This window comes from Bos javanicus, chromosome 29 (assembly GCF_032452875.1).
Source record: "Bos javanicus breed banteng chromosome 29, ARS-OSU_banteng_1.0, whole genome shotgun sequence".
In the NCBI taxonomy this organism is placed as follows: Eukaryota; Metazoa; Chordata; class Mammalia; order Artiodactyla; family Bovidae; genus Bos; species Bos javanicus.
Window position 1 is genome coordinate 41,449,990 of NC_083896.1, and position 27,325 is coordinate 41,477,314.

Here is a 27,325-nt window from a genome sequence, read left to right on the forward strand (position 1 = left end):
CCCTGTTTTTCTCAACTTGGCAAATTTTATTTAGAAAAAAGGGTGGGGAGGAAGAAAGTGACAGCGCTCTTTTAAGCCAAGGTCTTAGAAGAGAAACCTCCCACCTTTCTGCAGCACCTTGGCCCCCTCTCTCATGGCTCAACCTCCCTCGGCTTCTGGAGCATGGAAAGGCTATGTGCCCTGCCGGAGAGTGGACGGTAAAGGTGCCTGGAAACGGCCAGAGAAGAGGCCCAGGCGGTCAATGTTGCGGTGGAGGACACTGTGCAGCACAGCCAGATGGGGTCCACCTTCACCCCCACCCTCCCTAGAGAAGTCCCGGATGAAGCGACCACGCTCCGACTGGAAGATGAACTTCTGGGGCAAGGGCCCATGCTCCCGGAGAAAGCCCCAGACACTGAGCAGCAGCAGACGCACTTCAAAAGGTGCCAGTTGACTAAATACCTCGTGCATATTCCCCAGGGCTGGTGGCAGGAGGCTTCCCTCAGCCATGACAGCCACCAAGGTGCAGGATGCCTCCAGGTGCCAGGGGGAATGGGTTGTGTCAGGGTGGCGAGAGGCTTCCCAGTGGCCCAAGAGGGCAGCCAGCAGCCCCCGCAGCAGCACAGAGCAGTAGCACAGGGCTGGGGGAGCAGCTGCTACCAACTTTAGCAGCTCAAAGAGCAGAGGCTGTTCCCGGAAGCGCCTACCAATGCGGAGATCCCGCTCCACAGTGGCCCGGGCATGCTCCTCAGGAGGCCAGGCTAGCTCTGCACCGGCTGCATCAGGACACACACTCTCCACCAAAGTCACTGCCACTGCTTTGGCTGCCTCTGGGCTCAGGGTGGAAGCCCCCCAGCAGGCTACGCATTCAGTACCCCCAGGGGCACTGCAGCAGTGCACCAGGAGGCTGAGGAGGCTCTGGGTGTTGTAGATAACTTCTTGCTGATTGCGTGACTGGACAAACTTGGGTGGTTTAAGGCCACGACCAATGACTCCAGCGTGGAACACAGACCAAATCCCTCCAGGACCTGGTACAGCTGCAGTGTGCCGCCGGTTTGTGTCCAACAGGGAGGCAGACGCCAAAGGAGCTGTCACAATGGAGAGAGTCTCATTGTCCCCATCCACTTCCCCTCCAAATAGTTCTGTGTTGCCACGATGTAAGGCTCCCTCAACTAGCAGCTGCAGCACAGCTTTGAGCCCCGCCGGGCAGGTCTGGGAGAGGCGCAAAAGAAGCTGGGAGGCGGAAGCCACCCCTGGGGGGCCGTGCAGCCTCAGAGAAGCAAAGAAGCGATGCACTCCAGCTCTCACCAGTCCCAAGAGTTGGGAAGGGGACAGGGCTTCTGGGGGGAAGGGACAAATGGCCAGGAGGGAGGCAGCGGCTTCGGCTACTTCCTCCTCAGGATGGAGCAAGAGAGGAGCCAGGTCAGACAGATGAGCTGAGGCGGACTCCCCGAACCGGGCCCCTAGGGCCGCAGGACCGTCACCACCTTGCTGCTCCCACCCCACAAGCAGCGCCAAGTTTCGCAGGAACCGGGCTGTGAAGGGAGGTTGCAAAGTTCCTGCATGTACCCTAGCCAGGCAGCTTCGGAAGGCCAGGGGCAGGAGGCCAGAGAGACTGACCACCAGCCCAGCATATAACTGAGTAGCCAGACTCAACTCTTCAGGGCTTCGGGCCCGGCTCAGGAGGTGGCCCAAGGCCTCAGGTCCACAGCTAGGCCGGGTATAGACGGAGAGCAGGCCGAGGAGCTGGTGTTGCCAGAGGAAGCGTTTCCGTTCCAAACGTAGCGTCTCTCCACACAGCTCTCCAACGTGGTTTCTGAGCGCATCTAGAAAGGGCACGGGGCGGGGGGGTGGGGGTGAGCTCAACAACCCCTCCCCTAGAGACGGTCCCCAGTGATGAACCAGTTTTTGCAGGTGCAGCAGCAGCAGCTGGATCAGCCGGTCACACGCCTCGCGTACAGTGTCTGGCACAGCCAGGCCCTGGGTGGTAATGACAGAGGCAGGCATGGCTGTGTCCACCAGGAACTGCAACAGGCGGTAGGCACCTGCCCCAGAGGCCTGGCTCACCAGGTGCACGGCCAGGTTCAGCATGTTGTCCAACTCCTCTCGGGGAAATCCCTGCAGGTGTTGCTGCAGCTGACTCAGCACGGCTGGGGGCTTAAGGCAGTCTACCAGTTCTCCAGAGACTGTGCCCAGCAAAGCTGGTGACATGACTGCTAGCTGCAGGAGGAAGGGAACTGTGGCCTGAAGGGAGGGGTCCCCACTCCGGCCACCAGTGCCCCCTGCCAGACTATCGTGGAACATTCGGAGGAGCTCTCGTCGGATGCTGTCTCCATGCCTGGAGGCCAGGTGCCCTAGGATGCCTACAACTGAGGCAATCTTGGGCACCCGTTTCTCCCCAGGGATGGCAGGAGATCCAGGGAAGGGGTCTGCAGAGGGAGTTTGAGAGGAGCCTCCACCACTGCCACCAGCTCCACTTCCAGCCCCACCATGAACGCAGAAGTCCTTAAGGCCACACGAGAGAACTCGAGAGATGATGGTGCCAGGAAAAGAGGAGCCAATATGTGCCACAACCCAGTCGAAGTGTGGGGAATGCTGGACGGAGGTATCCAGCAAGGCATCCACACAGGCATCTGGGCAACTGCCAATGAGAGCCGAGAGGCACTGAACATAGATGTCCATCAATGTGCGTGTGGCCCGACAGCCCATCCACAGCTGCAGCAATTCATTGAGAGACCCAGTGGCATGGGGCACACGCTGGTGCTGGCCCGAGTAAGTGCTGCTCAGCTGCCCCATGAGGTCAATGGACCATGCACTAATCACAGGTGCCCAGGCCTTCGGGTTGGCCCGGATGAACTCAGACAGCACCTGCTGCACTTCCTGCACCACATCCTCTAGACCAGGACCCCCAGCAGGGACATGGGAAGGTGGGGGTGGACGGAGGTGAGGTGGGCCAGCCACGGGGCTTTCATCCAGGGTAGCCAGGTGGGCCCGGACACTCTCATCGAAGACACCTCGCAAGTGGTCAAGCACGGCAGCCCGAGCAGGTGGCAAAGAGCGGAGCAGGAGAAGGCCACAGCGAGCGTGCTCCCTAGCAGAGAGCTGGTGGCCCAGAACAGGGTCTACACCAGTCAGAAAAGCCTTAATTTCCTGGGACAGCTCCTGAGCACTGTAAGGAGGCAAAAAAAGCAGAGTGAGAGTGTTGGAAGATGTAGAACAAGTTACATTCCCTCTGTGAGCTTCAGTATTTTTCTATGTAAAATAGGGATAACTGAACCTCCCTCATAATGTTCACAAAGTATGGAAGCACCATATCTAGTTCACACTAATTAATAAATGCAAGCTGTTTTTCTTTTAATAACAACAGAATCAGTATTAGGTAACTCCTGGAATAGATCAAGTTCTCTTTTAAGTACTTTACGTGTATTATTTCAATACAGGTAACAACCCAGTAAGGTAGGTACCATTATGATCCCATTTTACAGAGAAGGAAACCAAGGTTAAATAATCAGACTCTAAACTCCAAGAGGGTAGTTAACAGTTCTCTGCTCTTCAACACTGAATCCCCTTCTCCTGGAGCCCCTGGAATATGGGAAATAATAATTCGTTGAACTGAGTATATTTTGTGTTCCTATAACATCTGCCTTAGACACACCTTTTCAGCTTTACAGCACTCCCCCCTCCATACAACTCAAGTACCCTGGATTTTGCCCTTAATGGAAAGAAAATTCTAAGCCCAAATTTGCCCTTCATTAAGGGCTCTTCCTCCCCAAACTTCTTTCCATATTCTGCAAGCACCCTAACCACCCACCACTTGGACTCCACCACATCAACAACCACTACCGTCCCAGTACCCTCAATATGCTCCAGGAACCAAGGTGCCCAGGGCAGAGACAAGGTAATGCCTTCCAGCCCTTCCCACCCTAAAACATATGGGTTCAGTCCTAAGAGGTTCAGGAGGCAGTATCATGGGAAGAGACAAAATTCCCTTCCTCTTTGTGAGTTTTCTGCCAAAGAAGACAGCATCCTCTAGAGACTGGTAAGCTCTGACTGTGCCATTCCTCTCTGGTTCCTCCAAAACAAAAACCAAAACCACTCAACGGTGAGGGGAGTGTCTCCGTTGGAAGGCGAGGGAAAGGCTAGAAAGCATTCTGTGGGATTCTGGGGGCCTGGGTGCTCAGGGAGTCCCCATGAAGTCAGGGGACTCTGCGTTAGCTCGGGTCTAAAAAGGACAGGGCACCCGGGTTCCCAAGAATTGATACTCCCAACTCTTGGAAAAGCAAGGCCAGGATAGGGGGTAACTATACACTGGGCTTTAGAGGGAGGCAGTACCGAGACCTTGGGAGTGCGGGCACTGGAGCCCAGAGTTTTGGTGAGTCAGTCCCTGAGTTCGGGGAAGACCGCACCAGGAATCTCTGAGAACCCCGACGCGAGTTCTCGAGGTAGGATCCGGGTTTCTGCCGAGAAAGCTGGGGATCGGCGCGGGACCGCGTGGGAGGGAAAGATGCCAGGGGCTCTGACTACCTGAGCGGCGCGGGACCGTGAGTGACCGGGGCAGGCCCGGGAGGCCCTGGGGCCCCGGGAGGGTCGCACAACGCAGACATCCCGGAGCCCTAGACCGAGCCTGAGGCGGGAGCGGCGGAGCGCAGGGAGCGCATGCGCGCTGACTGGAAACCCGAAAGGAACCAGCGAAAAGGCTTCTCAAGAAAACCCATCCGGCGCTGTTCGTGACCCTCACACATTGGTTCCGCTTTGAGTCGGCGTCCCAGTTAGAGGCTGCGTCGGTAACAGCGGGAAGTCGACCCACCTTCTACGCAACCTTTCTCCACCCTCCCGCGCCTCGCAAGGGTCTTTGACACAGCTGAGCGCCGAAGAATTGATGCTTTTGATCTGTGGTGTTGGAGAAGACTCTTGAGAGTCCCTTGGACTGCCAGGAGATCCAACCAGTCCATTCTAAAGGAGATCAGTCCTGGGTGTTCATTGGAAGGACTGATGCTAAAGCTGAAACTCCAATACTTTGGCCACCTCATGCGAAGAGTTGACTCATTGGAAAAGACCCTGATCCTGGGAGGGATTGGGGGCAGGAGAAGGGGACGACAGAGGATGAGATGGCTGGATGGCATCACCGACTCGATGGACGTGAGTTTGAGTGAACTCCGGGAGATGGTGATGGACAGGGAGGCCTGGCGTGCTGCGATTCATGGGGTCGCAAAGAGTCGGACACTACTGAGCGACTGAACTGAACTGAACTGAAAGCTATCTGAAGGGCTTCTCTGGTGACTCAGACGGTAAAGTGTCTGCCTGCAATGTGGGAGACCCAGGTTTGATCCCTGGGTCAGGAAGATCCTCTGGAGAAGGAAATGGCAACTCACTCCAGTATTCTTGCCTGGAAAATCTCATGGATGGAGCCTGGTAGGCTACAGTCCATGGGGTCACAAAAAGTCGGACATGACTGAGCGACTTCACTTCTCTAAAGCTATCTGAGACCATTTAATTGGATTTCATTAATTTTCCTAATTAAGCCAAAAATACAAAATGTTCAACTCTCGAGGTTAAAAAAAAAAAAGGAAGCTCTAGGAAACCTTTTAATCAGTAACCAGAGACAAGGTGAAAAAGCAGTTAAAGGAAAGAGGAAGGAGGAGAAGCGTAAAGAGAGAAAACCCCTAAAAGAAGATGAAGAGAAGACAAGAAAAGAGATGAACGGGAGGAAGCCTGAAATAAATTGAGCTGGCCACGCTGAAGGTGTCCTCCCAGCTCTAAATTGTCACCACAAGCCTTCTCAGGCTCCCCAGTCTCCCAGAGGAGGAACCTTCTCCCACCTGCAGCAGAGAGTTTGATAACTTTCTAAGGACCTAATACTCCTTATCAAGAGAGCCTTCTCCAACCCGTCTATCGAGATCAAATTCCAGCTATTCCGCTAACGGACTGTGTGCTTCAGTTAAGCTGTCTATGCTGCTGCTGCTAAGTCGCTTCAGTCGTGTCCGACTCTGTGCGACCCCATAGACGGCAGCCCACCAGGCTCCCCCGTCCCTGGGATTCTCCAGGCAAGAACACTGGAGTGGGTTGCCATTTCCTTCTCCAGTGAATGAAAGTGAAAAGTGAAAGTGAAGTCGCTCAGTCGTGTCCGACTCTTAGCGACCCCATGGACTGCAGCCTACCAGGCTCCTCCATCCATGGGATTTTCCAGGCAAGAGTACTGGGGTGGGGTGCCATTGCCTTCTGTACCTGCTTCCTTTTCCGGAAATTACGATGATTAATAGTACACTTACTCCAGGGGCTTGTTGTGAAAATTGAAACCAGGAAATAGTATTACTGTATAACACTTGGTGTCTGCAATGGTAGGTAAACGTTATACATGCAATTGCTGTTTTTATTTTCTTTCTTCAATGAACTCTAGAAGATAAGTGTTCGGCAACAGGTAGTTCCCGCTTTTGTTAAAGGCTTCACCGTCATCACATACAATGGTGTCTGCTTGGCACATGGTAGGTTTGGGGGTTTTTTTGTTGTCTTTTTTTAAGTAGGTTCCTAATAGTTGCTTAGATGAAAGAAAGGGAAAGTAGGTTCTGAGGCATTTATTAACCAGACAGCTTACTGTTCTCAATGGAAGTGTGAGAAGATCAGCAGATGGTAGGTCCTAAAGGTATCTTTGAAGTGACAGTGTTTTAAAATAGGGTTTTAAAAAGATTTTATTTACTTATGGCTGTGCTGGGTCTTCACTGCTGCGTAAACTTTTCTCCAGTTTTGGCAAGCAGGGGCTACTGTAATAGCAGATCTTGGGCTCCACAGTGCAGGGTCTTCTCATTGCAGCGGCTTCTCTTGTTGTGGAACACAGGCTCTAGGACATTCGGGCTTCAGTAGTTGCAGCTCCTGGGCTCTAGAGCACAGGTTCCATAGTTGTGGGGCATGGGCCTAGTTTCTCCTTGACATATGGGATCTTCCCGGACTAGGGATCGAACCTATGTCCCTTGCAATGACAGGCAGATTCTTTATCTCTGAGCCACCAGGGAAGCCCTGTGACTGTGTTTTAAAAGCTAAATGATTAATTCTGGTGGTTCTATATTTGTTCTTAGATTTTAGAAGTTCAAGCATTCATAAAATATGTGTTCTAGGAGAGTAAATATGAGACGGTTTCTGCTTCCAGCTCTGCTTCAGGCTTGGACCCAATACTTTCCTTCTCTCAGCCTCAACTTTTGATCTGTGAGAAGTGACTTTTGAACCAGGGGAGTTCTTCCAGCTATGAGACTATTATGTGGTTCTTGCCCCTAAAGATTTCATAATCTAAGGGTGCTTGTTTTGGAGTTAGATCTGGATTCCTGTCTGCTATTTAATGGCAATGTTACCGTGAGCAAGTGACTCAGCTGTTTTGGAGCCCCTTTCCTTATCTGTAAAATGGGTATGTTTCTCACAAGCTTTTTGCAGAGATCACTGCAGATTATTTGTATTAAGAGCTTAGCACAATACCAGATACAGAAACTCTACTTTGAGCTCAGCAAGCTCCTTCCCACCTTAGGCATAGGGGTAGAAGAAAATTATTCAGGGTAATGGGGATACCAAGATGTTGAAATTGCCTTTCCTTCTCCCCTCAGCTTCTCCCCTCTACTTCACTTGAATACAGTTCAGTTTCACACTAGCACTTTTTCCTTTCTGTATTCAAAACTGGACATAATACTGTTTCCCTGGGAAAATGGCTGATACCAAGTTTTAGACCAGGAGAAGCAGGTGAGCCTGGAACATATTGAGCCCAACAGCAAGAAAGTGCTCAAATACTGATGGTGTATCAAAAGGACACAGCATCCATGCATGCTCTGTAGCTCAGCCATGTCTGACTCTTTGCAACCCTACCAAACTCCTGTGTCTATAGGACTCTCCAGGTAAGAACACTGGAGTGGGTTGCCATTTCCTCCAGGGGATCTTCCCAACCCAAGGATGGAACCCACATCTTCTGAGTCTCCTGCGTTGGCAGGCAGGTTCTTTACCACTGAGCCACCTGGAAAGCCCAAAGGACACAAAGTGAAAGTGAAAGTTGCTCAGTCGTGTTTGATTCTTTGCGACCCCATGGACTATACATGGAATCCTCTAGGTCAGAATACTGGAGTGGGTAGTCTTTCCCTTCTCCAGAGGATCTTCCCAATCCAGGGATCGAACCCAAGTCTCCCTCATTGCAGGAGGATTCTTTACCAGCTGAGCCACAAGGGAAGCCACAGGAAGCTCCTTAAAGAGGCTGGCTGGTCAGTTTGGTATGATTTTGAGCATGAAAAATTGATAGTAACATGATTAAAACATTGAAAAACAACCTAAATGATATTTTTTTTAAAAAAAGAGAGTAGGGGTTTCCTTTACAGAGTATATCAAATGAGTACCACAGATGCATGGATACTAAAACCATTGTTGCGATGTCATTGGGAATAGGAAAATCATATAGTCTCAAAGTATCACTCATAGACTGCTTTTTTAAAACAATGCTTATTAATTCATTTATTTGGCTGTGCCAGGTCTTAGTTGTGGCATGTAGGATCTTCAGTTGCAGCATATGGGATCTAGTTCCCTGACCAAGGATTGAACTCAGGCCCCCTGCATTGGGAGCTCAGAATCTTAGCCACTGGATCACCAGGGAAGCCCCCATGGATTGCTTATTAATTATAAAGGAAAAGAATACTTTAACAGTGGAGAAATCTAACAGATACCCACTTAACACTTAGAAGCACCAATGAGACAAATTGACATTACATGTGAACAAAAAATGTTGCCTATCAAAAAAAAAATCTTGTGACCATCAACCAGTCAGCCACTATAGTCACCCGTAAGGGTCTCTGGCCATCAAACGAGGACAACCTCTGTAGCCATCCCCAGAGGTGAACCCCGAGGGAATTCAGGAAGGAAAAGAACAGGATACTGGCCATAGATAGTTAAGGTGCATAGCAAAAGAGTGAAAAAACAAAAGAGCACTAAGTTCATTAACTCGAAAGGTCTAGTGTTTTGCTATAAGTTTCTCTTTTGGCTGAGGCTTGTGGGAATCTTGGTTCCCTGACCAGAGATGGAAGCTTCATCCACTGCATTGGAAGCGTGGACTCCTAAGTGCTGAATCACCAGGAATGTCCTGAGAAGTCTAATTCTAATTAATGATAATCTTTGATGGTCTGATTTTTAAAAAAATATTTGTATTTATTTGGCTGCACAGGGTCTTAGTTATGGCAAGTGGGATCTAGTTCCCTGACCAGGGATCCAACCCAGGGCCCCACTGACAGCTCAGAGTCTTAGCCACTGGACCACCAGGGGAGTCCCTGACTACCGGATTTTTGTCACAAAAACTATCTAGGCTCCTCCCTTACCTCTTGGGAGCAGTCCTTCAGTCATCTGAGGGGCTGTCTTCTGGGCTTTTAAGTCCTCTGCAAGTCTGCCAAATCAAACATAATTCTCAACTTTTTGTTGCTGTTCTGTCGCTGTCGAGTCCGACTCTTTCCAACCTCATGAACTGCAGCGTGCCAGGCTTCCTTGTCCTTCACTATCACCCAGATTTTGCTCAGATTCATGTCCATTGAGTTGGTGATGCCATCCCACCATCTCATCCTGTTGCCCCCTTCTCCTGTCCGCAATCTTGTGTATTTTTCAGTCAACACATACTTCCTGATGATATGCCATGAGAAGTGCACAATATCCTACATCAAATTCTTCCCAGAAATGCCTAACCTACAACTAATGATGAGGAAATGCACAGAAACACTCAGACAAACCCAGATTGTGAGATACTCTTTTATTTGAGCTGGACTCTTCAAAAAATACCAGTCATCTAAGACAAGGTAGGAGTACTCTTTTCATTTGAAGACTAAAGGGGCATGACAGTTAAATAGTATGTGTGATTCTTAATGGTTTCTGGACTGAGGAAACAATAAGCAGTTATAAGGAATATTGTTGGGACAACTGAGGAAATTTGAATATGAAAAACTGAATTTTAGCTATTCCACTAATGTTAAGTGTCTTAGGTGTTTTGGCTATATAGAAACATAGCCTTAGGGATAAAATCTCACCTGCAACTGACTTTCAAATGAGTCAGCAAAGACAACAGTGATATGTACTTGAACAAACACATATTTGCAAGCAGGTAGGGAGATCAAGCATAGCGAGAGAAACGTTAAAAACTGGTAAACCGAGGTAGAGTGCATACATAAGGGCTCATTGTGCTAATCTCTTAACTTTACTGAAGGTTTGAAATTTTCAAAATCCCTTCTTCCAGGAAGCTTGCACTGATTAAACAGGGCAAGGAGAGAGTTGCTCTTTCCCCAGTGACCACATCTCTGCACATTCAGCTTCTCACTTTAATTAACCACCCCAGCCCTGGCTTCCAACAAACAGAATTTCTGAGCATAAAAAGGGAAAAATAATGTTCACTTTATTAAAAATATAATCAGCAATGGAAGCAGAGATAATCACGGTCACTTGTGCACCCTGGTCACACAGTGGAGGTGGCAGGGCTGATATCAGGAGCCTTGCCTCCTCTGACATCTCTACAATAATCCTGTTTTGTCAGAAATTTTGTCACTGGGGAGACAGGGCCACCAGGGAGCTTAACTTCTTGTTGCCTTTGCTCAAGTAAGTGCTGTGCGTCCTGTTTTCCAGTTGTCTTGTTTCCACACTCACAGCCCCTTTTCCTTCTCCCATCCCAATTCCCACATTTAATCACACACATCTCAGTGGGAACGAGGGGGCTTTATTACAAATGCAGTTGACTGCTTAGGACTCCCTCTCCAATTTTTCTTTTCTACTCTCTTTTTCTCAATACATCCCTCCAGGGCAGGTCAGTAGGCCATTAGGGAAGAGGTATACGGGGAGAATGAAAAGGAGCAATGCTTTCTCCAAAATCATCTGAAATAACCTTTGAGTCCTCTTGGCTCCAGCTTGAGAATCTTCTAGTGGAAAGGGTGTGAGATTCAGATTTAGCTCTTATCTTCAAGGTCCTCCATATCTACATCCTGGGGGGCTTTTGTCTTCTTTTTTGATCTGGGCTGTGGGTCACTAGTCCTGGTTGGCTTGGGAGGGGCTTCCACTGAACAAAGGAAAAGAGGAAGCATTAAAGAACCCGAATGAATCCAGGCTGCATCACCCCAGCTTCTGGGCCCTAGCCTCACCTTCCATGGCTGCTTTCTCTTTCTGGGCAAGTCGGATCTGCTGGAGGAGTTTTCTGCGCTTCTTCCCAGACAGAGTAATGTTGGCACGGGCACTGGACCTAAAGGGTTGGTAGGAGCAAAAATACCAGATGAATCTGAACCAAAACAAACCACACAGTGGTTCTGGTTACCGGAAAGGTCTTTGGATCTAAGTTAAAGAACTGTTACCTTACTTAAAACTAACCTTAACACATACATAAAGTAACATTAATTGCTAAAATTTAGTATCGAGTGGAAACTTTTCCTCCTCTCATCCTTGATACTTCTGCCACCAGATATGGTAGGTTTTCCCACATCAAGTAATTCTCCGTATTTGCAGTGAACACAGACTGGGCGTCCTACAAATTTAAATTTGATTTGGACACTATATACCTGGAGATGGCATCAGACACCACAGGTTAAGGGCTTGGTTCCACAGGGTTTCCCCCACTTCAAATACCAATCACAAATCCAGGTTGTCACCTAGACTTCTGATTGGCCAGCCATAAATTCGGTTCTTATGATCCCCTTCTCAAACTCAGTAATTTGCTAGAAAGGCTCACAGAACTCAGGGAAACATACTTGCATTTACTGATTTACTATAAAATACAACTCAGGATCCAACCTGCAAGGAGATCCAACCAGTCCATTCTAAAGGAGATCAGCCCTGGGTGTTCTTTGGAAGGAATGATGCTAAAGCTGAAACTCCAGTACTTTGGCCACCTCATGCGAAGAGTTGACTCATTGGAAAAGACTGATGCTGGGAGGGATTGGGGGCAGGAGGAGAAGGGGACGACAGAGGATGAGATGGCTGGATGGCCAATGGATGGCCAACTGACTCAACGGATGTGAGTTTGAGTGAACTCAAGAGATGGTGATGGACAGGGAGGCCTGGCATGCTGCGATTCATGGGGTCGCAAAGAGTTGGACACGACTGAGCTGAACTGAACTGAACAACTCAGGAACAGTCAGATGGAAGAGAGGCATAGGTCAAGGTATGGAAGGGACCAGAGTTCCCATGCCTTCTCCAGCTAAACCTTCTCAGCACCTCCACCTGTTCACCAATCAGGAAGCTATCAAGAGGTTTTATAGAGCTTAATCTCCAGCACCTGCCCTCTTCTCAAAGGTCAGTGCATAGGGCTTAAATTTCCAGTCCTCTAATCATGTCTTCTTTTGGATGACCAGCCCCACCCTAAATCACTATTAGCATAAATTTGTGCTTAGTTCTTTGCTCAGTTGTGTCCGACTCTTTGCAACCCCATGGCAGCCTGCTAGGCTCCTCTGTCCATGGGGATTCTCCAGGCGAGAATATTGGAGTGGGTTGCCCTCCTCCAGGGGATCTTCCCAATGCAGGGATCAAACCCAGGTCTCCAGCATTGCAGGCGGATTCTTTACCGTCTGAGCCAACAGGGAAGCCCAGCTTAAGTTTGCTGCTGCTGCTAAGCTGCTTCAGTCGTGTCCGACTCTGTGCGACCCCATAGACGGCAGCCCACCAGGCTCCCCGTCCCTGGGATTCTCCAGGCAAGAACACTGGAGTGGGATGCCATTTCCTTCTCCAATGCATGAAAGTGAAAAGTGAAAGTGAAGTCGCTCAGTCGTGTCCGACTCTTAGCGACCCCATGGACTGCACCCTACCAGGCTCCTCCGTCCATGGGATTTTCCAGGCAAGAGTACTGGAGTGGGGTGCCATTGCCTTCTCCGAGCTTAAGTTTAGGTGTGCTCAAAAGGGGATCCTTTTGAAATAAAAGGCACTCTTATCACTCAGCAAATTCCAATGGCTTTAGCTCTGTCAGAAACCCGACAGGGACCAAATATATTTATTATGCCAATTCATAAAGTAAATATTATAGTAAACAAGTCAGTGAAAGAATGGGATGGGAAGTCTTCCACAAGAACTCAAGTGGCCTTGAAACTTCTATGCAATATCCCACATGAACCTTTGTGAAAATTCATCGAATGATTCACCACACACTCATGTGTAGGCTTTTAAATTTACTTATAGGAAATCTGTGTGAATATATGTTACTTGGGGAGGCTGGGGCCACAGTTCTCCTTAGATTCTCAGTGGGGTCCAAGAACCAAAAAAAGGTTGCAAGTTACAGGTATAATGAGAGGCTAACAAAGTTTAGGCACAAACTTTCCTTGCGTAAGTGTGAGTATACAAGGAAAGCAAAATGGTGTTAAGCTACTCCGGAGCTCGACAAGGAGGGAAGGAGGGTTGATGGGGGAGGACGCAGGGAGAGAGGGTCTGGCACTCACGCCCGCTTCTTGAGGTGGTGCCGCGTAATCAGTCCTTCGTCTATCACAGCTCCGACCACCCGATGCTTCAGTCGCCGCTCCCGGTTCAACACTCGTCGTCGCTTGAACAGCTTCTTCTTCAGCTCCTGGGGAGAGGAAGATGCTTAATCAGAGGGCGGCTGCGCCCTGCGACCTGGGACCCCGCACCCGGCGACACTGGCCCATAGACTCCATCTCGGGCGAGAATAAAGGCTCTGGGACGCTTGGGAAACCATGTCGGGGGTCCCAGAGTCACCGTTCGCGGCCGGTTGATCTTTCCACTCGGAGCACCCATAGCTGCGCCGCTAGGCCGGCTCCGGGTCCACGTTTCCGTTGTGCGCAGGGTCCGTGTGCGCCCCGCCCTCAGCTCTGTGCTAGCCAATCGCAACTCGGGGGCGGGCCCTGGCCTATATAAATGAACCCGGCTCGCGCATAAGCCTTTTCGAGGGCGGCGACTGATTGAGTGTGGTCTGGTAGGTGTGGGTGTCCGGCTGGTGTTCCTGGGGCGTGGGGACGGTGCCTGTGGACCCTCCTTTTCTTGGCGCGGGTCGGGCGTGTAGTCCCGATCCGCGTAATGTACGGAGGTAGAGAGAACGGGCTCTGGCCCCCTCGGCGTCATGTCTTCGGTACCGGCGGCCAGCTGTCCGCCGGTTCTATCCTCAAGCGCCGGGACACAGAGCTCCAAGGAGCAGGGCAGAACCGAGGTTCAGCAGACTCCTCCCGGGGGTACTCACACCTTCTCCTTTGATTTCAGGTCTGTGGAGCCACCCCAAGAGCCGGAGCTGCCATATCCCCTCTTCCACTTCCCGCTGCAAACAATAAAGGTCATTCGTACGGTACTAAGTTTGTGTCCGCATTCTCTTTTTCCGAAGCTGCAGGGTTAGGGAAGCTTTATGCGTCATTCCGCACAGCGGATTTTGCAAATCTTCCCTTGGATCTCAGGCCCCAGCCGGAGTACGGGCGACATTTTCACACAAGTTTCTCTGGGCGACCTTGCCGGCACCTCCGGATGGCTGCTTTGCGCCGAACCCTCCATCTGGCGAGCCTGGCGGCGGGGACGCGCCGCACCGTGGCGGGTAGGGAAGGTGGACACTGGGAGGGCAAGCTGGGCTCTTCGTTACCCAAGAGTCTGGTCATTGAAATTGTGACGCTGAAAACCCCAGGGCACATGGCGCCGATTTTGCAGCAGTTTGAAAGAACCGGGCGCTGGGTGATACGTGTCCTCCCCTCGTCCACAGGTTCCCTGGCTGGTAGCTGCCTGGCGGACCGCTCCCTCTGGGATAAGCTCCACGCCCAACCCCGTCAGGGCAGCGTCCGCACCTTCGACTGGTTCTTTGGATACGAAGAAGCCCAGGGGCTCCTGCTGCCGCTGCTGGAGAAATCATGGGCTGCCTGTCCACCCCGGGTGTTGGACGTGGGCTGTGGGACCTCCAGCTTGTGTCCAGGCCTCTATACCAAATGCCCGCACCCCGTGGACGTGTTGGGGGTGGACTTCTCTCCCGTAGCAGTGGCCCACATGAACAGTCTCCTGGAAGGTGGCCAAGGCCAAACACCCCTGTGCCCTGGACACCCTGAGTCAAGCCTCCATTTCATGCAGGCTGATGGCCAGAATCTGCAGCCAGTGGCTTCCTCAGGCTCCTTTCAGCTAGTCCTGGACAAGGGCACCTGGGATGCTGTTGCCCGGGGTGGTCTGCCTGGGGCTTACCAGCTCCTGGCAGAATGTCTGAGGGTCCTAAGCCCCCAGGGGACCCTGATTCAGTTCTCAGATGAGGATCCTGATGTGCGGCTCCCCTGCCTAGAGAAAGGGTCCCAGGGCTGGACTGTGACAGTGCAGGAGCTGGGCCCTTTCAGGGGCATCACCTACTTTGCTTATGTGGTTCAGGGCTCTGATTAAAGATGTTTTAGACCTGATCTTACTGTTTTCCGTTTGGTGAGGAGGTGGAGAAAACTTTTGTCTTTGCAAGATGACTGGAAAATTTGGGTGCTGGTTTCCACATTTATTAGATGGGTGCACCTGGTACTGAATATTTCTGTGCCCCATTTACTCAACTGCAAGGCTGGAATAATACCTGAAGTTATGTGATTACATACAGTTGACGGGTGAAACATTTAGCAGTGCCAGGCACAAAATGAGTGCTAAATAGAAAACGTACAAGTGGGTTATTTCCCATCTCCAACTAGTTGAAATCTTAAAAGCACAGACGAGAGTTCTTAATTCAGATTCCTTGACTATCACTGGTGTGACCCTGGGGTCTAACCTTTAAGCCTCATTTTTCTCACTTGTAGATGAGGAAGACTGAAGGGATGGATGGAAGGACTTCAAAAACCTAGGTAAAATGTTTGAGGGAGAAAGTGATACTTACCCTCAAAGCTCCTGGGAGGCAGGAAATGGGAATATTCCACAAAGCAGCTTCTGCAGACATGGGAGCTTGATGGTGGGTCCCAGAGAGGACAGGGATTGGGGGCTTCCTGACAGTCTGTGTCCTCTGGGATCCAGGAGGCATCCTGATCTACCCGTTCCTGCCCCCAGCTGAGTTCTGGGTTAAAGGTTCTTAAAGGAGACTTAGGGTCCAGGGAGCTCCAAGTCCAGCCTGGGAGTTAAAGAACCCATTAACAATGAAAAATACATAATAAAAGAACAGAGAAAAATATACCTGGTACCTGACTGGGTTTTTTTTTTTAGGTAAATTTGTTTAATTCTTTTTGCTTATAAAAATAATACAGCAATTGAAATGAAGAGCCTAACTCCCACAAGCTGTGTGGCATGGTGGCCAAAAAAAAAATTAAAAAATTCATCAACTTTGCCAGTCACCTTAACTTTTTTCATTTTTTTGGCCAAGCTGCACGGCACATGGAATCATAATTCCACAGATGGGGATCTAACCTGAGCCCTTTCCTCCCCCTCCCTGAGGTGGAAGCTCAGAGTCCCAACCACTGGATCTGGACCTGGACCGTCAAGGAAGTCCCTCAGCCACCTTGACTTTTCTCTCCCACCTCTACATTTCTCTTCACGATGTTTACTGGGCACCTACTGGGTGCTGTTTAATGCAGGGGACACAACTAAGTTGTCCCTCTTGTTTTGCTTAGAACATTCAGTTCGCAACAGCCCCATTTGAATGAGCCTCCTCCCTCACCTGGTTCTTCACTTTGGTCCTGGAAGAACACCTCGACCTCCTCTTCCTCATCGTCAGTCAGCAGCAGCAGCTCCTCGTGTGGCCACCGGAGCTCCCCACTCTCTTCACTCACCTCAGAGGCTTCCACCACAATGGAGGGGAGGCGGGTCTGCGGACACATAACCTGGATAGGCACAGCAGGGGAACCGGGCCAAAGTGGAGGGTGAACCAACAGCAGGACGCAAGGTGGGAAAGTACTAACCTGAACATCCTGGTGACCTTCAACCCTGTCAATTTCTCCTTTGTCCTTCCAAAGCGGGTTGGTCAGTCTAGGACTGTCTGCACGCTGGGAAGAGCCTGGGCTATCTCTAGGCCAAGGCCCATCCTCACTGCTCCCCGGCACAAGGGCCATGGGTGCTGATTCTAGAATGCAGGACAATTGAACTCAGTAGAGCACCCCTGCCCAGTGCACCCCACAGACTGCTCCTTTAATCGCTTTGGAGCCGAGCCCCTTAATCACTTCTGAGGAGAGGAAGCTGAAAGGAGATTATGGACCTTCCAGGGGAGGGGCCAATGCCAGGAGGTGGGATGAAGTGAAGTGCTAGGGGCTCAGTCGTGTAAGACTCTTTTCGACCCCACGGACTGTATTGCCTGCCAGGCTTCTCTGTCCATGGGATTCTCCAGGCAAGAATACTGGAGTGGGTAGCCATTTCCTTCTCCAGGGGATCTTCCACATTGCAGGCAGATTCTTTACGGTCTGAGCCACCAGGGAGGCGCACTCACTCTGGTGACACAGAGAAAGGCAGGAGGAGTAGGAGTTAAGGAGGGCATTTGGATTAAAGCCCTGTGAGTAAAGAGCTTCAATAATGAGTTTGAAATTTCCTGATTCTTACAGGGTCTTCCAAGTTCACATTTCTTGGTATCTTATTTAATGAATATTTATATAGTGTCAACTAAAAAAAAAAAAGCACAACGTGAGAGTTGTGAGTGAAGTTTTATTTGGGGCAAAATGAAGACTGCAACCCAGGAGACAGTCCCTCAGACAGGTCTGAGAGACTGCTCCAAAGAAGCAGTGGCGAAAGTCAAAATATAAGATTTTCGTGAAGGGGGAGTTCAGTGCAATCAAGCACTCATTTTATAAAAGGTTTTCTGCTAGTCAGGAGGAGGAGCTGACATCAGCATGAAGGGATTTAGTGCTTTTCTAGAGGAGATGCAAGAAATGAAATCATGAAATCAGTTCCTGAAAATATCTAACTAGTTAAAAGACCTGTTCCACCAGTTTCCCTGGGGCACAGAGTGCCTCACTCTCCACCCTGAATTCCCTTTAGGGAGTGTAGACGTCAGCAGTTGCAGCAACACAGGCAGATGGCAAATGCCCTTCTTGTTTTTGCTCATTTAGCTCAGTCGCCTCCGACTCTATGACCCTATGGACTGCAGCACACCAGGCTTCCCTGAAGCTTGCTCAAACTCATGTTGATCCAATCAGTGATGCCATCCACCCATCCAACAGTGACTGTTGCTGTTCAGTCACTGGCAAATGCTCTTGGCAAGTGCCAATCTGTAGTTGATACCAGGAACTGTTTTAAATGCATGTCATATAAATTGTTTAATTATCCTAAAATTGTGAGATGTTGTTGGTCAACCACTAAGTCATGGCTGACCCTTTGCGACCTCATGGACTGCAACATGCCTGGCTTCCCTGTCCTTCACTATCTCCCAGAGTTTGCTCAAATTCATGTCCATTAACATGTCCATATGCACTGTTATTAGCCTCATTTTCCCATGCAGAAACTGTAAAACAAAGAACTTAAATGACTTATCCAGAGTCACACAACTAAGAGGTGTTTTCTTCACCAAACTAGAATTCGGTAAGTTACACAACATCCATGGTTTTCATGGTTAAAAAAAAAAAAAAAAGCCAAGATTATTTACCTAAGAGAAGGGTAATGTTTGCTTTTACTAAGTAAAATAAAAGGAAAATGTATTAATATATCATTTTCCCCATTCGGTACACTTGGTTTTTCAGTGTTTAGGATTGAAGAGATTGAAGGGAGTCAACAGACTGATGTTTATAAACACGTGGACGTCATTACATACTGCGGTTTGGATAAAGCACAAGTAATCCTAGGAAACTACAGAGCACAGGCTTAGCCCTCTATTGATCTGGACATTCCGGAACCGGGCAATTGTCAAACTCCCAGTAACCATGAAGACACTCTCCCGTTAGCAATCCTATTCGGGCTTTCATGACAAGGGGTCCCACCCTCAGCCCTGGGTCCCAACACCTCTTGACGTGCTCAACCTTCTCAGCTAAACCTAGTCTTAAGACCTAGACGCTTCAGATTCGAAACATTTCTCCGATTAGGTCCTCTCTAGCCCGGGCCCGTCTCTATGGTCTCTTGTGTGGGGCGCTCTAGCCTGCGCAGATTAAGTCGTCGCGGCGGCCCGGATGGGCTACTGGAGGCTCCAGAGGTCCTCTCGCTGGTTGCGCTGTCGACCATGACGACCCTGCGCAAGCTGCTGCTCGTGGGCGCACTGCTGGGCGCCGGGGCTGGCGTGGGCACCGCGCTTTTTGCCCTTGTGACCCCGGGTGAGGAGCGGAAGCAGGCGATGCTGAAGGTGGGAGCAGTTGGGGAGGCAGAGGTGGGGTGGGCGGGCGGAGAACCCCGGGCTGGTGGCCGGGGCTGCGAACCACTCTTTGTGCCTACAGGAGATGCCGGAGCAGTACCCGCAGCGCAGGGACGAGGCGGCCAGGACCAAAGAGTTGCTGCTGGCCACTCTGCAGGAAGCAGCGGCCACGCAAGAGAACGTCGCCTGGAGAAAGAACTGGATGAGTGGCGGCGGCGGCGGCGGCGGGAGGTCAGCCTGAGACAGAACCTGCTCCCCTGGGCGCCGGGACTTATGCTGCAGCGCAGGCGCCCAAGCCGCCCTGACTCCTCCGTGGGCCGGCGGGGAGTCCAGACCCGGATGCCAAGCGCAGGCATCTCCGCGACTTCGGGAGCTGCCGCCGGGTGAGCGCGCTCTCTTCCACAGCTTGCAAGGACTACGTTTTAACGTCCACATCGCGGGCTGTGGCTAACTGAAGGAACCAATAAATCATGTTCCTCCATCCAGAGAGTGAGCCCTGCGGTTGGACGCCCATAAAAGCCAAGTGTTCTGCGGGTAGGTGCTGCGGCCTGGCTGGAGTGCGGCTGCCGGCTGCCACGCCCGCCCTTATGTGAGGCTGAAGCCCAATAGGCAGAGCGACGACATTTTCAAAACACAAGTCAGATCTGTGGTTTGTGTGAGTGGATAACCAAATGATGTTCTTGAAATTATAAGTAGCCTGGAAACTCTTGTGCAATAAACACCCATAGAGGACACTTTGGTTTCCTGTCTTTCGAATGAGGTTGAAGAGGGGCTTCTAGCAATTAACATATGCCGTGATGCCTTCTGTGGCCTTAAGTTTTGGAGGCCACTGTGGTACTAGTAAAACGGAGTGTACTTTGAGACAGATCTTGTTTCAACTCCTGTATGTTACAGAACCTCTCTGAGCCTCGGTCCTCCTGTTCCGTGTGTGCTAAGTCACTTAAGTCCTGTCCGACTCTGCGACCCTATGGACTGTAGCCCGCCAGCTGTCCACAGGGTTCTCCAGACAAGAATACTGGAGTGAGTTGCCGTTTCCTTCTCTGGGGGATCCTCCCCACCCAGGGACCGAACCAGCGTCTCTTACATCTCCTGCATTGGCGCGGATGGGGGTGGGGGTGGGGGTGTTTTTTACCCCTAGGGCCACTTGGGAAGTCCTGATCATAAAGGTGACAATTATCTTGAGAGTTGTGGTCAGAAGGTGAACTTAGGAATGTAAGTGCCAGGCACAGGACAGCCTCTCACTAAATGCACTGGGGCTTTCCTCCCATAAGGCGTTCATTGCAGTGGTTTTCAGTCTGAATGTGGTCATAGAATCTATTGGAGATGCCACTGATGGGATGAGGTAAAGCTGTCAGTGGGGTAGCAGCCCCACAGCTAAGTCAATAAGTTCACTCTCCTTTTTATTTTTCCGACCTGTGGTTCCAAACTATTTCAACAGTGGGGGCGCAGGGGAGGCTGTTTTCATTAAAGCTGGAACACTACATAAAGCATAAAGCTTGGTAACACTGAGGTCTGTTCCCATGTACGAGCAGTGGTGCAGTTTTGTGCTTCTAGATTGTGAGGTCATAAACACATTTGTCATGTGTGATCTTTTAAATTTAGTTGTGGCCTCTTTCCTAGCCAGGGTATGAGAGGAAGGAGGCAGCTGCTTGAGGGAGCATGGAGATGAGGTGAGCAGCAACAGCAAGAGGGGCTAGAATGCAGGAGCTTGGCATTGGCAGTTCAGAGCCTGAGCCTGAAAGTCAAGCTCCCCAGGAGTGTGTTCAGGTTCTACTACTTGCTACCTGTGTCAGTTTGAACAAGTCATGTGCTTTCACGTCTGGTCTCTAAAATGGAATAATTGTACCCACTGCTAGATAATAGTGCTTTCATATCTCAGTTAATACACAGTACATATTAAGCACTCAATACTTTTTGTGAATGGCCACATTTTAAAAACTACTCTTTTAGTAGCTAGTAACTGGGGACTCGTTAGGTGTCATGCACTGTGCTAAAGCATTACGTAACCCCCACAACCCCAAATAACAGGTACTATTATCCAGGTTTTACTAAAGAAGAAACTAGACTTAAGAAGTCAAGGCACATAGCTAGTAAAGATTTCAAGCTTAGGTACTGTCTTACTCATAGAGCAAAAAATGCTATCCCCACTTTTTTGCTGGGGCCGCCCCACTTTAACCTCCTAGACAACTAATCAGACCTGGAGATTAGAAACAAGTCTCCCTTGGAAATTTAACATAAAGCATAGTGTCTATTCTGAAAGCCTTCCTTGTCTCTCCCAGCCATTCAGGAAGGAGTCAGGCACATACAGAACTCAGGAGAGTCTATTTATTAAGAAGGCAATGTCAGTGCTTTATCAAAGATGAAGAGAGGTCAAAGAGGGATGGTGGGATAAAGGCCTCTTAGCCGGGACATTTCTTGGCCACAATGAGGACAGCAGAAGGCACAAGTCCTGAAGATGGAAGAAAACAGATTTGAACCCAAAGATATCTGCTTCCCCCCACTGCCCCCCATTCTGCCCTCACACCATCTCTATACAAAGTCCCTTCTTTGCATCCCTTCTCCTCAAGCATCCGCTATCCCCCAAGTCCTGGTTTCAGATCCCACGTGTCATACCCAGCTCCTGCAGAGGCCGCTCCATGTCAGCCTCTGAGAAGGCCCGCCGGGGGAAGCCACTGAGCAACTGCACAGGGTCCTGGGCCCCGCCTAGCTCCTCCCCACGGTGGAGCTCCACGTAGAGCCTCACAGCTGCCAGCTGTTCCCGTGCCCGGAATGTCTGGGTCAGTGAGGTCCCATCTGGCAGCCGGACCTAAAGGGCAAGAGAGAGATACAGTATTGTGAATATCGTAACTGAGTGAGGTGCGCAAGTAAGAAAAAGGAGCAAAGTTGGCTTCTCTTTCCACTTAGAGGGACTGGACCAGGATAATTACTATTGAAAGCACCTAATGAACAACCACTTAGAATGCGCTTTACTCAGCAATGAACAAAGAGACCCCTGGCTCCCTCACAATTTAACGAAAACATAATGCAAAATTATATAAAACATCTGGATAGATATCACACATCATGCAAACAGCTGCATAATCTAAATGAAAACACTATGAACAAGTAAAAAGGCAACTGCTGAATAAGAGAGAGGTATGGGTTTAAATAAGACTGGGACAAGTGAAATTTGATATCTTCCCTCAGAGCAGAGGAGGTAGGATTTCAAAAGTCATTTACAAAGAAGGGAGAGGTTTGGCAAAGGAAAAGTAACTGAAAAAAGCTCTGGGCTGGGCTCGGTTGGGTGCCCTGTAAGCCAACAAAGGGTCCCAGGAGCAAGACTGGAATCCGAATCAGTACCTGTATGTGACACTGGTCATACTCCCGCTTTGTGGGAGGCTCCCGGCTGGGAGAGGAGGGAACAGGGCCTGGCTCTGTTGCTGGTGGGGATGGCTGAGAACCCACGTTACCACCATACTAGAAGACAAAGTTCAATAATCAGGCACTAAGCCAATCCTCGCCCTCTGAAGCTAGAAAAGGGGATTTACTGGCCCCTCCACTAAACTATCCTGGATTTCCACCCAATTACCTACCTTCTTGGCTCTCTCTGCTTTGTCCCTTTCGATCTTTTCTCGGACTCTTTGTCTGGAATGCAGACAGGACACAAGGAGGTCAGACATTGACAAAGCAAATCTTGATTCCTTTGCCATGTCTTAGCCCAACACTCCCAGAATCCAGACCTGGCTTCTAACTCTTCAGCCTTTTCCCTCCTCCGCTCTTCAGCAGCCCGGCGCATCTCATCTTCCTGTAGCCTCTGTCGGGCAGCTGTCAACTCCTGCCCTTGTCTCCTGCGCTGCCGTTCCCGTTCCAATGCCTCCCGCTCCTCTCTTTCTTCACGCTCCCGCTGCTTTTGGGCCACCAGCTCCAACATCCTATGTTGCAGAAAGGAAACCATTCAAGAGACATGTATATAAATTGCGAAAGTGAGTTTATAACAAGGGACTCAGAAAACAAAACCCAGAAACACAGTCCCAAAACAGATACAAAAAAAACAAAGAAGGAAAGGGCCAAGAAAAAACGACGTGGGAAGTGAGAGTTCCTTGACCAGATTTGTGTAGTGGGGAGAGGTGGAAAGTGACTCTCAGAAACGTGAGCCTGTTCTTCCTACCTCTTCGTCTGTTCCTGTCTTTCCTCTTCAGTCAAAACAGGTTTGCCTTCTCCCACTGCAGACCCAGGTCCTACAAACAATCAATCAGTATTATTACCCTTTCATCCTCCTCCTCGGGCCCTCCTGAATAATCACACTGTTTTCCTCAGTCAGGACCTTTGGGGCCACCTTGCTCCGAGGGGGTGGGTTCCCGTCCCAGGACATGTCCAAGGGGGGTGGCTAATGGCTCATCCACATCGGGGTCGTCTTCGTGCTCCATCAACCTGGCAGGGAAAGTCAGGAGGGAGATTAACGTTCAGGCTGCCCTCCCAGCAGTTCCCCGTCCCCTGCCACCGGTCTGAGCGCTCACCAGTCCATCGCAGCCTCGATGCCCTGGTTCCCTGTGAGGGCCAGAGCCTTCTCCCTGAGGGCAGAAACACCGTGAATAGCGCCCACGAGCCATGGCGACGATCAGGCTGGGGCGTAGAGCCTGAGGCCACACTGGGGTAAAGGCCTGGGCAGGTGCGCGACCCCGCGGCCCTGGGTTAGGGGGCTCCCTTACGCGCGTCCCTTGGGGAAGCCCATCTCGATGAGACTCTCCAGAGCCGTCAGCTCCGCCATGACGCCGCCACCGCCGCTTCCGCGGGGACCTGGGGAAAGAGGGGAGCGAAGACGGCGAAGGGAGTCAGCGCGAGGCGCCTCCCACCAGCGCCCAACCTTGCCCGCGACCGCCCCAGCCGGGTGCTTGCTCACTCACCGGCTGCGGACCAGCCGCGGACACCTACGAGAAGAAAGCCTAGGCGAGACGGAAGTGCCCGAATCTGTTTGGGTCACGTGGGGGCGGGCGTGGACGGGTGCCGCCGAGTGCCAGAAACGCCGGCCTGGCGCTGCTGAGAGAACGCGAATGGGCGGTGCCTGGGAGTCGCATTCTAGGAGGCAGCCAACACTCCCCTGCCCAAGTACGGGCGCCCGTTGGTGCTAGAGAAAAAGAACGATGCTGTCCTGAAACCCATGGGCGAATGAAGACAGCTCCCCAGATGGCCCCTAAGCACACCGCAAGCAGTGTTTATCAGGAGCCTTAGAAATGTATGCACCCTTTGACCTATTCATCCTCTCCGGAGAATTGAGCCATCCTCCGCTCGACAGCCACAAGGGATCTTTGCAAAACGTAATAACAGATCTTGTCATCACCTCCTCGGTTAAGACTTCTCCATGATACCTCAGTCACCTAAATGGCTTCCTCCTGCCGTCTCTTGTTAATTCTCCATCTATAAAGTGAGGGTAACAATAGCACCAACCTTAGGTGTCTGGCAAGCTGCACTGGGTAAAGGTAGTTAGCACGGAGTTCATCTTTCACTGCTTGAGGGTAACTTGTGCAGATTGCAAAACAGACCCTTTCTTTCTCTGGGCAGCATGGCTTGTGGGATTTTAATTCCCGGACCAGAGATCAAATTTGCATTCCTGTGATGAAAGTGCCTCAGCTTAACTACTGAACCACGATAGAAGCTCCTGCGGTTTGCTTTCTAAAGAAAGCGTGCTTTGACCACCACATCTCTATCTCCCAGCACCACTATTTTCTCTATTAGCATTTGTCCCCCTGCTGTGTAGTCTTGTTGTTTACTTAGCTTTCCACTGCTCCCTAGGCTGTTAGGTCGCCTAAGTTAAAACTCACTTTTATTTTCCTTATTTGTTTATTCGACCAAGCCATACAGGTTGTGAGATCTCAGTTCCCCACCAGGGAGCTAACCTGTGGCCCCTGAAGTGAAAGCACAGAGCCTTAACCACTGGACCACCAAGGAAGTCCCTAAAACTTATTTTTAAATGTTTATTAGAGGCAGACTAATAATTTAAAGTTATTAATATTGATAATAGATGCACTAGAGAATTTTATATGGTTAATTAATATTTAATCATCCCAATAATTCTAATGAGGAGATACTATTAGTAGTCACGGGAAACAAACACAGAAAGGTGAGCTAATTTACCAAAGGTGACAGAGCTGACAAAGTAGGAGAGCTAGGATTCAAACCCATGCAGTGTGCGCTATCAAACAGCTAAGCTGTGCTGTCTCTCTGTAGTGGAGTCAAGAGCATCAGCTTTTGATGCAATTTGGGCTGAAATCCTGACTTGTAGCTTCAAAGTGTTTAGAACCTCAAGCTTGCTTCTCATTTGTGAAAAAGTGACTCCATCTCTTGGAATGATTGTGATAGGAATTAAGTGAGAGTGTATGTAAAGCATGTCTTCATGGTTTTTTGTTTTTGTATGTTTGGCTCTGCTGCACGAGGCATGTGGCATGTGGGATCTTAGTTCCCTGACCAGGGATCGAACCTGTGCTCCCTGTGGTGTAAGTGTAGGATCTTAATCCCTGGACTACTAGGGAAGTCTCTAAAGTGAGTCTTTAATAATAAGATAGTAGGTAAGAAAAACTATGAAAAAAATGAGGGAGTAGACCCTCATTATTTGTATATGACTTGTTGGAAAAGACCCTGATGCTAGGAAAGATTGAAAGCAGGAGGAGAAGGGGATGACAGAGGATGAGATGGTTGGATGGCATCACTGACTTGATGGACATGAGTTTGAGTCAGCTCCAGGAGTTAGTGATGGACAGGGAAGCCTGGCGTGCTGCAGTCCATGGGGTTGCAAAAAGTCGGACATGACTGAGCGACTGAAATGAACTGAACTGAACTGAAATGCTGAGGAAATACAGGAATCAAATGTACATAAAGAATTTGTGGCAATGTGGTGAGTATATTCTAGATAGCAAATATATTCTAAATTTATTCTAGAGTTCCAATAAGAGAAAAATGACTAGGGATTTCCTGGTGGTCCAATGGTTAAGACTCTGTGCTCCCAATGCAGGGGGCATGGGTGCGATCCGTGGTCAAGAACTAAAATCCCACATACTGCAGAACATGGCCCCCTAAAAAAAATAATATTTTTTTTTAAAAAGGATATCTTTTTTTTTTTTTTTAAGGATATCTTTTTTTGATGTTAGTTCTAGAAGGTCTTGTAGGTCTTCATGCTGCTGCTGCTGCTGCTAAGTCACTTCAGTCGTGTCCGACTCTGTGCGACCCCATAGATGGCAGCCCACCAGGCTCCCCGTCCCTGGGATTCTCCAGGCAAGAACACTGGAGTGGGTTGCCATTTCCTTCTCCAATTCATGCAAGTGAAAAGTGAAAGTGAAGTCGCTCAGTCCTATCGGACTCTTCACGACCCCATGGACTGCAGCCCACCAGGCTCCTCCACCCATGGAATTTTCCAGGCAAGAGTACTGGAGTGGGGTGCCTTTGCCTTCTCCGGTAGCTCTTCACAGAACCATTCAATTTCAGTTTCTTCGGCATTAGTGGTTAGGGCATAGATTTGGATTACTGTGATGTTGAATGGTTTGCCTTGGAAACAAACTGAGATCATTCTGTCATTTTTGAGATTGCACCCAGTACTGCATTTCAGATTCTTTTGTTGACTGTGAGGGCTATTCCATTTCTTCTAAAGGATCCTTGGCCACAGTAGTACATCTAATGGTCATCTGAATTATATCCGCTCATTTCTGTCTATGTTAGTTCACTGATCCCTAAAATGTTGATGTTCACTCTTGGCATCACCTACTTGACCATGTCCAATGTACCTTGATTCATGGACCTAACATCCCAGGTTCCTGTGCAATATTGTTCTCTACTGCACTGGACTTTACTTTCATGACCAGACACATCCACATCTGAGCGTTCTTTCTGCTTTTGCTCAACTCTCTTTCTGGAGCTATTTCTCCCCTCTTCTCCAGTAGCATATTGGACACCTACCAACCTGGGGGGCTCATCTTCCAGTGTCATATCTTTTTGTCTTTTCATCGTGTTCATGGGGTTCTCGAGGAAAGAATACTGGAGTGGTTTGTCATTCCCATATCCTTTTCATCATAGGTTATTGGAATGCAAAAGTAAGAAGTCAAGAGATATTTGGAGGGACTTCCCTCGTGGTCCAGGGGCCGGGACTCCATGCATTCAATGCAAGGGGCCCAGGTTTGACCCCTGGTCAGGGAACTAGATCCCACATGCTACAACTAAGAC

At 49.8% G+C, this 27,325-nt stretch overlaps 6 protein-coding genes and 1 non-coding gene across 9 annotated transcripts; 3 read left to right on the plus strand and 4 right to left on the minus strand.

Annotated features, from left to right (window-relative positions):
* Window positions 1-3: 3 nt before the first annotated feature.
* INTS5 (integrator complex subunit 5) lies at window positions 4-4,652 on the minus strand. Its single transcript, XM_061406646.1, has 2 exons — window positions 4,504-4,652; window positions 4-3,148 (listed from the first exon to the last, which is right to left on the minus strand). The coding sequence occupies exons 1-2, from the start codon at window positions 4,581-4,583 to the stop codon at window positions 172-174; spliced, it is 3,057 nt and encodes a 1,018-aa protein (XP_061262630.1). The 5' UTR covers window positions 4,584-4,652; the 3' UTR covers window positions 4-171.
* Window positions 4,653-4,711: 59 nt separating this feature from the next.
* Window positions 4,712-15,308, plus strand: CSKMT (citrate synthase lysine methyltransferase). Its single transcript, XM_061406662.1, has 3 exons — window positions 4,712-5,267; window positions 14,152-14,473; window positions 14,636-15,308. The coding sequence occupies exons 2-3, from the start codon at window positions 14,407-14,409 to the stop codon at window positions 15,289-15,291; spliced, it is 723 nt and encodes a 240-aa protein (XP_061262646.1). The 5' UTR covers window positions 4,712-5,267; window positions 14,152-14,406; the 3' UTR covers window positions 15,292-15,308.
* C29H11orf98 (chromosome 29 C11orf98 homolog) lies at window positions 10,344-14,153 on the minus strand. The gene is made up of 4 exons (XM_061406663.1): window positions 13,654-14,153; window positions 13,380-13,504; window positions 11,103-11,200; window positions 10,344-11,020 (listed from the first exon to the last, which is right to left on the minus strand). Exons 1-4 carry the CDS (start codon window positions 14,014-14,016, stop codon window positions 10,911-10,913), a joined length of 696 nt encoding a protein of 231 aa, XP_061262647.1. The 5' UTR covers window positions 14,017-14,153; the 3' UTR covers window positions 10,344-10,910.
* Window positions 13,926-14,074, plus strand: LOC133241901 (small nucleolar RNA SNORA57). The gene has a single exon (XR_009734711.1). It is a non-coding gene; the product is annotated as a small nucleolar RNA SNORA57 (small nucleolar RNA).
* Window positions 15,309-15,408: 100 nt separating the features above from the next.
* LBHD1 (LBH domain containing 1) lies at window positions 15,409-18,834 on the minus strand. 2 transcript variants are annotated; one of them, XM_061406666.1, is made up of 3 exons: window positions 16,773-18,834; window positions 16,532-16,679; window positions 15,409-15,988 (listed from the first exon to the last, which is right to left on the minus strand). In XM_061406666.1, the coding sequence occupies exons 1-3, from the start codon at window positions 16,920-16,922 to the stop codon at window positions 15,717-15,719; spliced, it is 570 nt and encodes a 189-aa protein (XP_061262650.1). In that variant the 5' UTR covers window positions 16,923-18,834; the 3' UTR covers window positions 15,409-15,716. The 2 variants fall into 2 exon arrangements, with proteins under 2 accessions (XP_061262650.1, XP_061262649.1); XM_061406665.1 differs by having other exon boundaries at window positions 16,532-18,834.
* An 80-nt stretch (window positions 18,835-18,914) lies between these two features.
* LOC133241329 (ubiquinol-cytochrome-c reductase complex assembly factor 3) lies at window positions 18,915-19,872 on the plus strand. Its single transcript, XM_061406667.1, has 2 exons — window positions 18,915-19,129; window positions 19,221-19,872. Exons 1-2 carry the CDS (start codon window positions 19,010-19,012, stop codon window positions 19,377-19,379), a joined length of 279 nt encoding a protein of 92 aa, XP_061262651.1. The 5' UTR covers window positions 18,915-19,009; the 3' UTR covers window positions 19,380-19,872.
* A 1,577-nt stretch (window positions 19,873-21,449) lies between these two features.
* On the minus strand, window positions 21,450-24,128 carry UBXN1 (UBX domain protein 1). 2 transcript variants are annotated; one of them, XM_061406661.1, is made up of 10 exons: window positions 24,022-24,128; window positions 23,827-23,914; window positions 23,635-23,688; window positions 23,454-23,548; window positions 23,286-23,355; window positions 22,858-23,049; window positions 22,711-22,762; window positions 22,478-22,594; window positions 21,752-21,944; window positions 21,450-21,587 (listed from the first exon to the last, which is right to left on the minus strand). In XM_061406661.1, the coding sequence occupies exons 2-10, from the start codon at window positions 23,883-23,885 to the stop codon at window positions 21,538-21,540; spliced, it is 882 nt and encodes a 293-aa protein (XP_061262645.1). In that variant the 5' UTR covers window positions 23,886-23,914; window positions 24,022-24,128; the 3' UTR covers window positions 21,450-21,537. The 2 variants fall into 2 exon arrangements, with proteins under 2 accessions (XP_061262645.1, XP_061262644.1); XM_061406660.1 differs by having other exon boundaries at window positions 23,442-23,548.
* Between the last annotated feature and the right edge of the window lie 3,197 nt (window positions 24,129-27,325).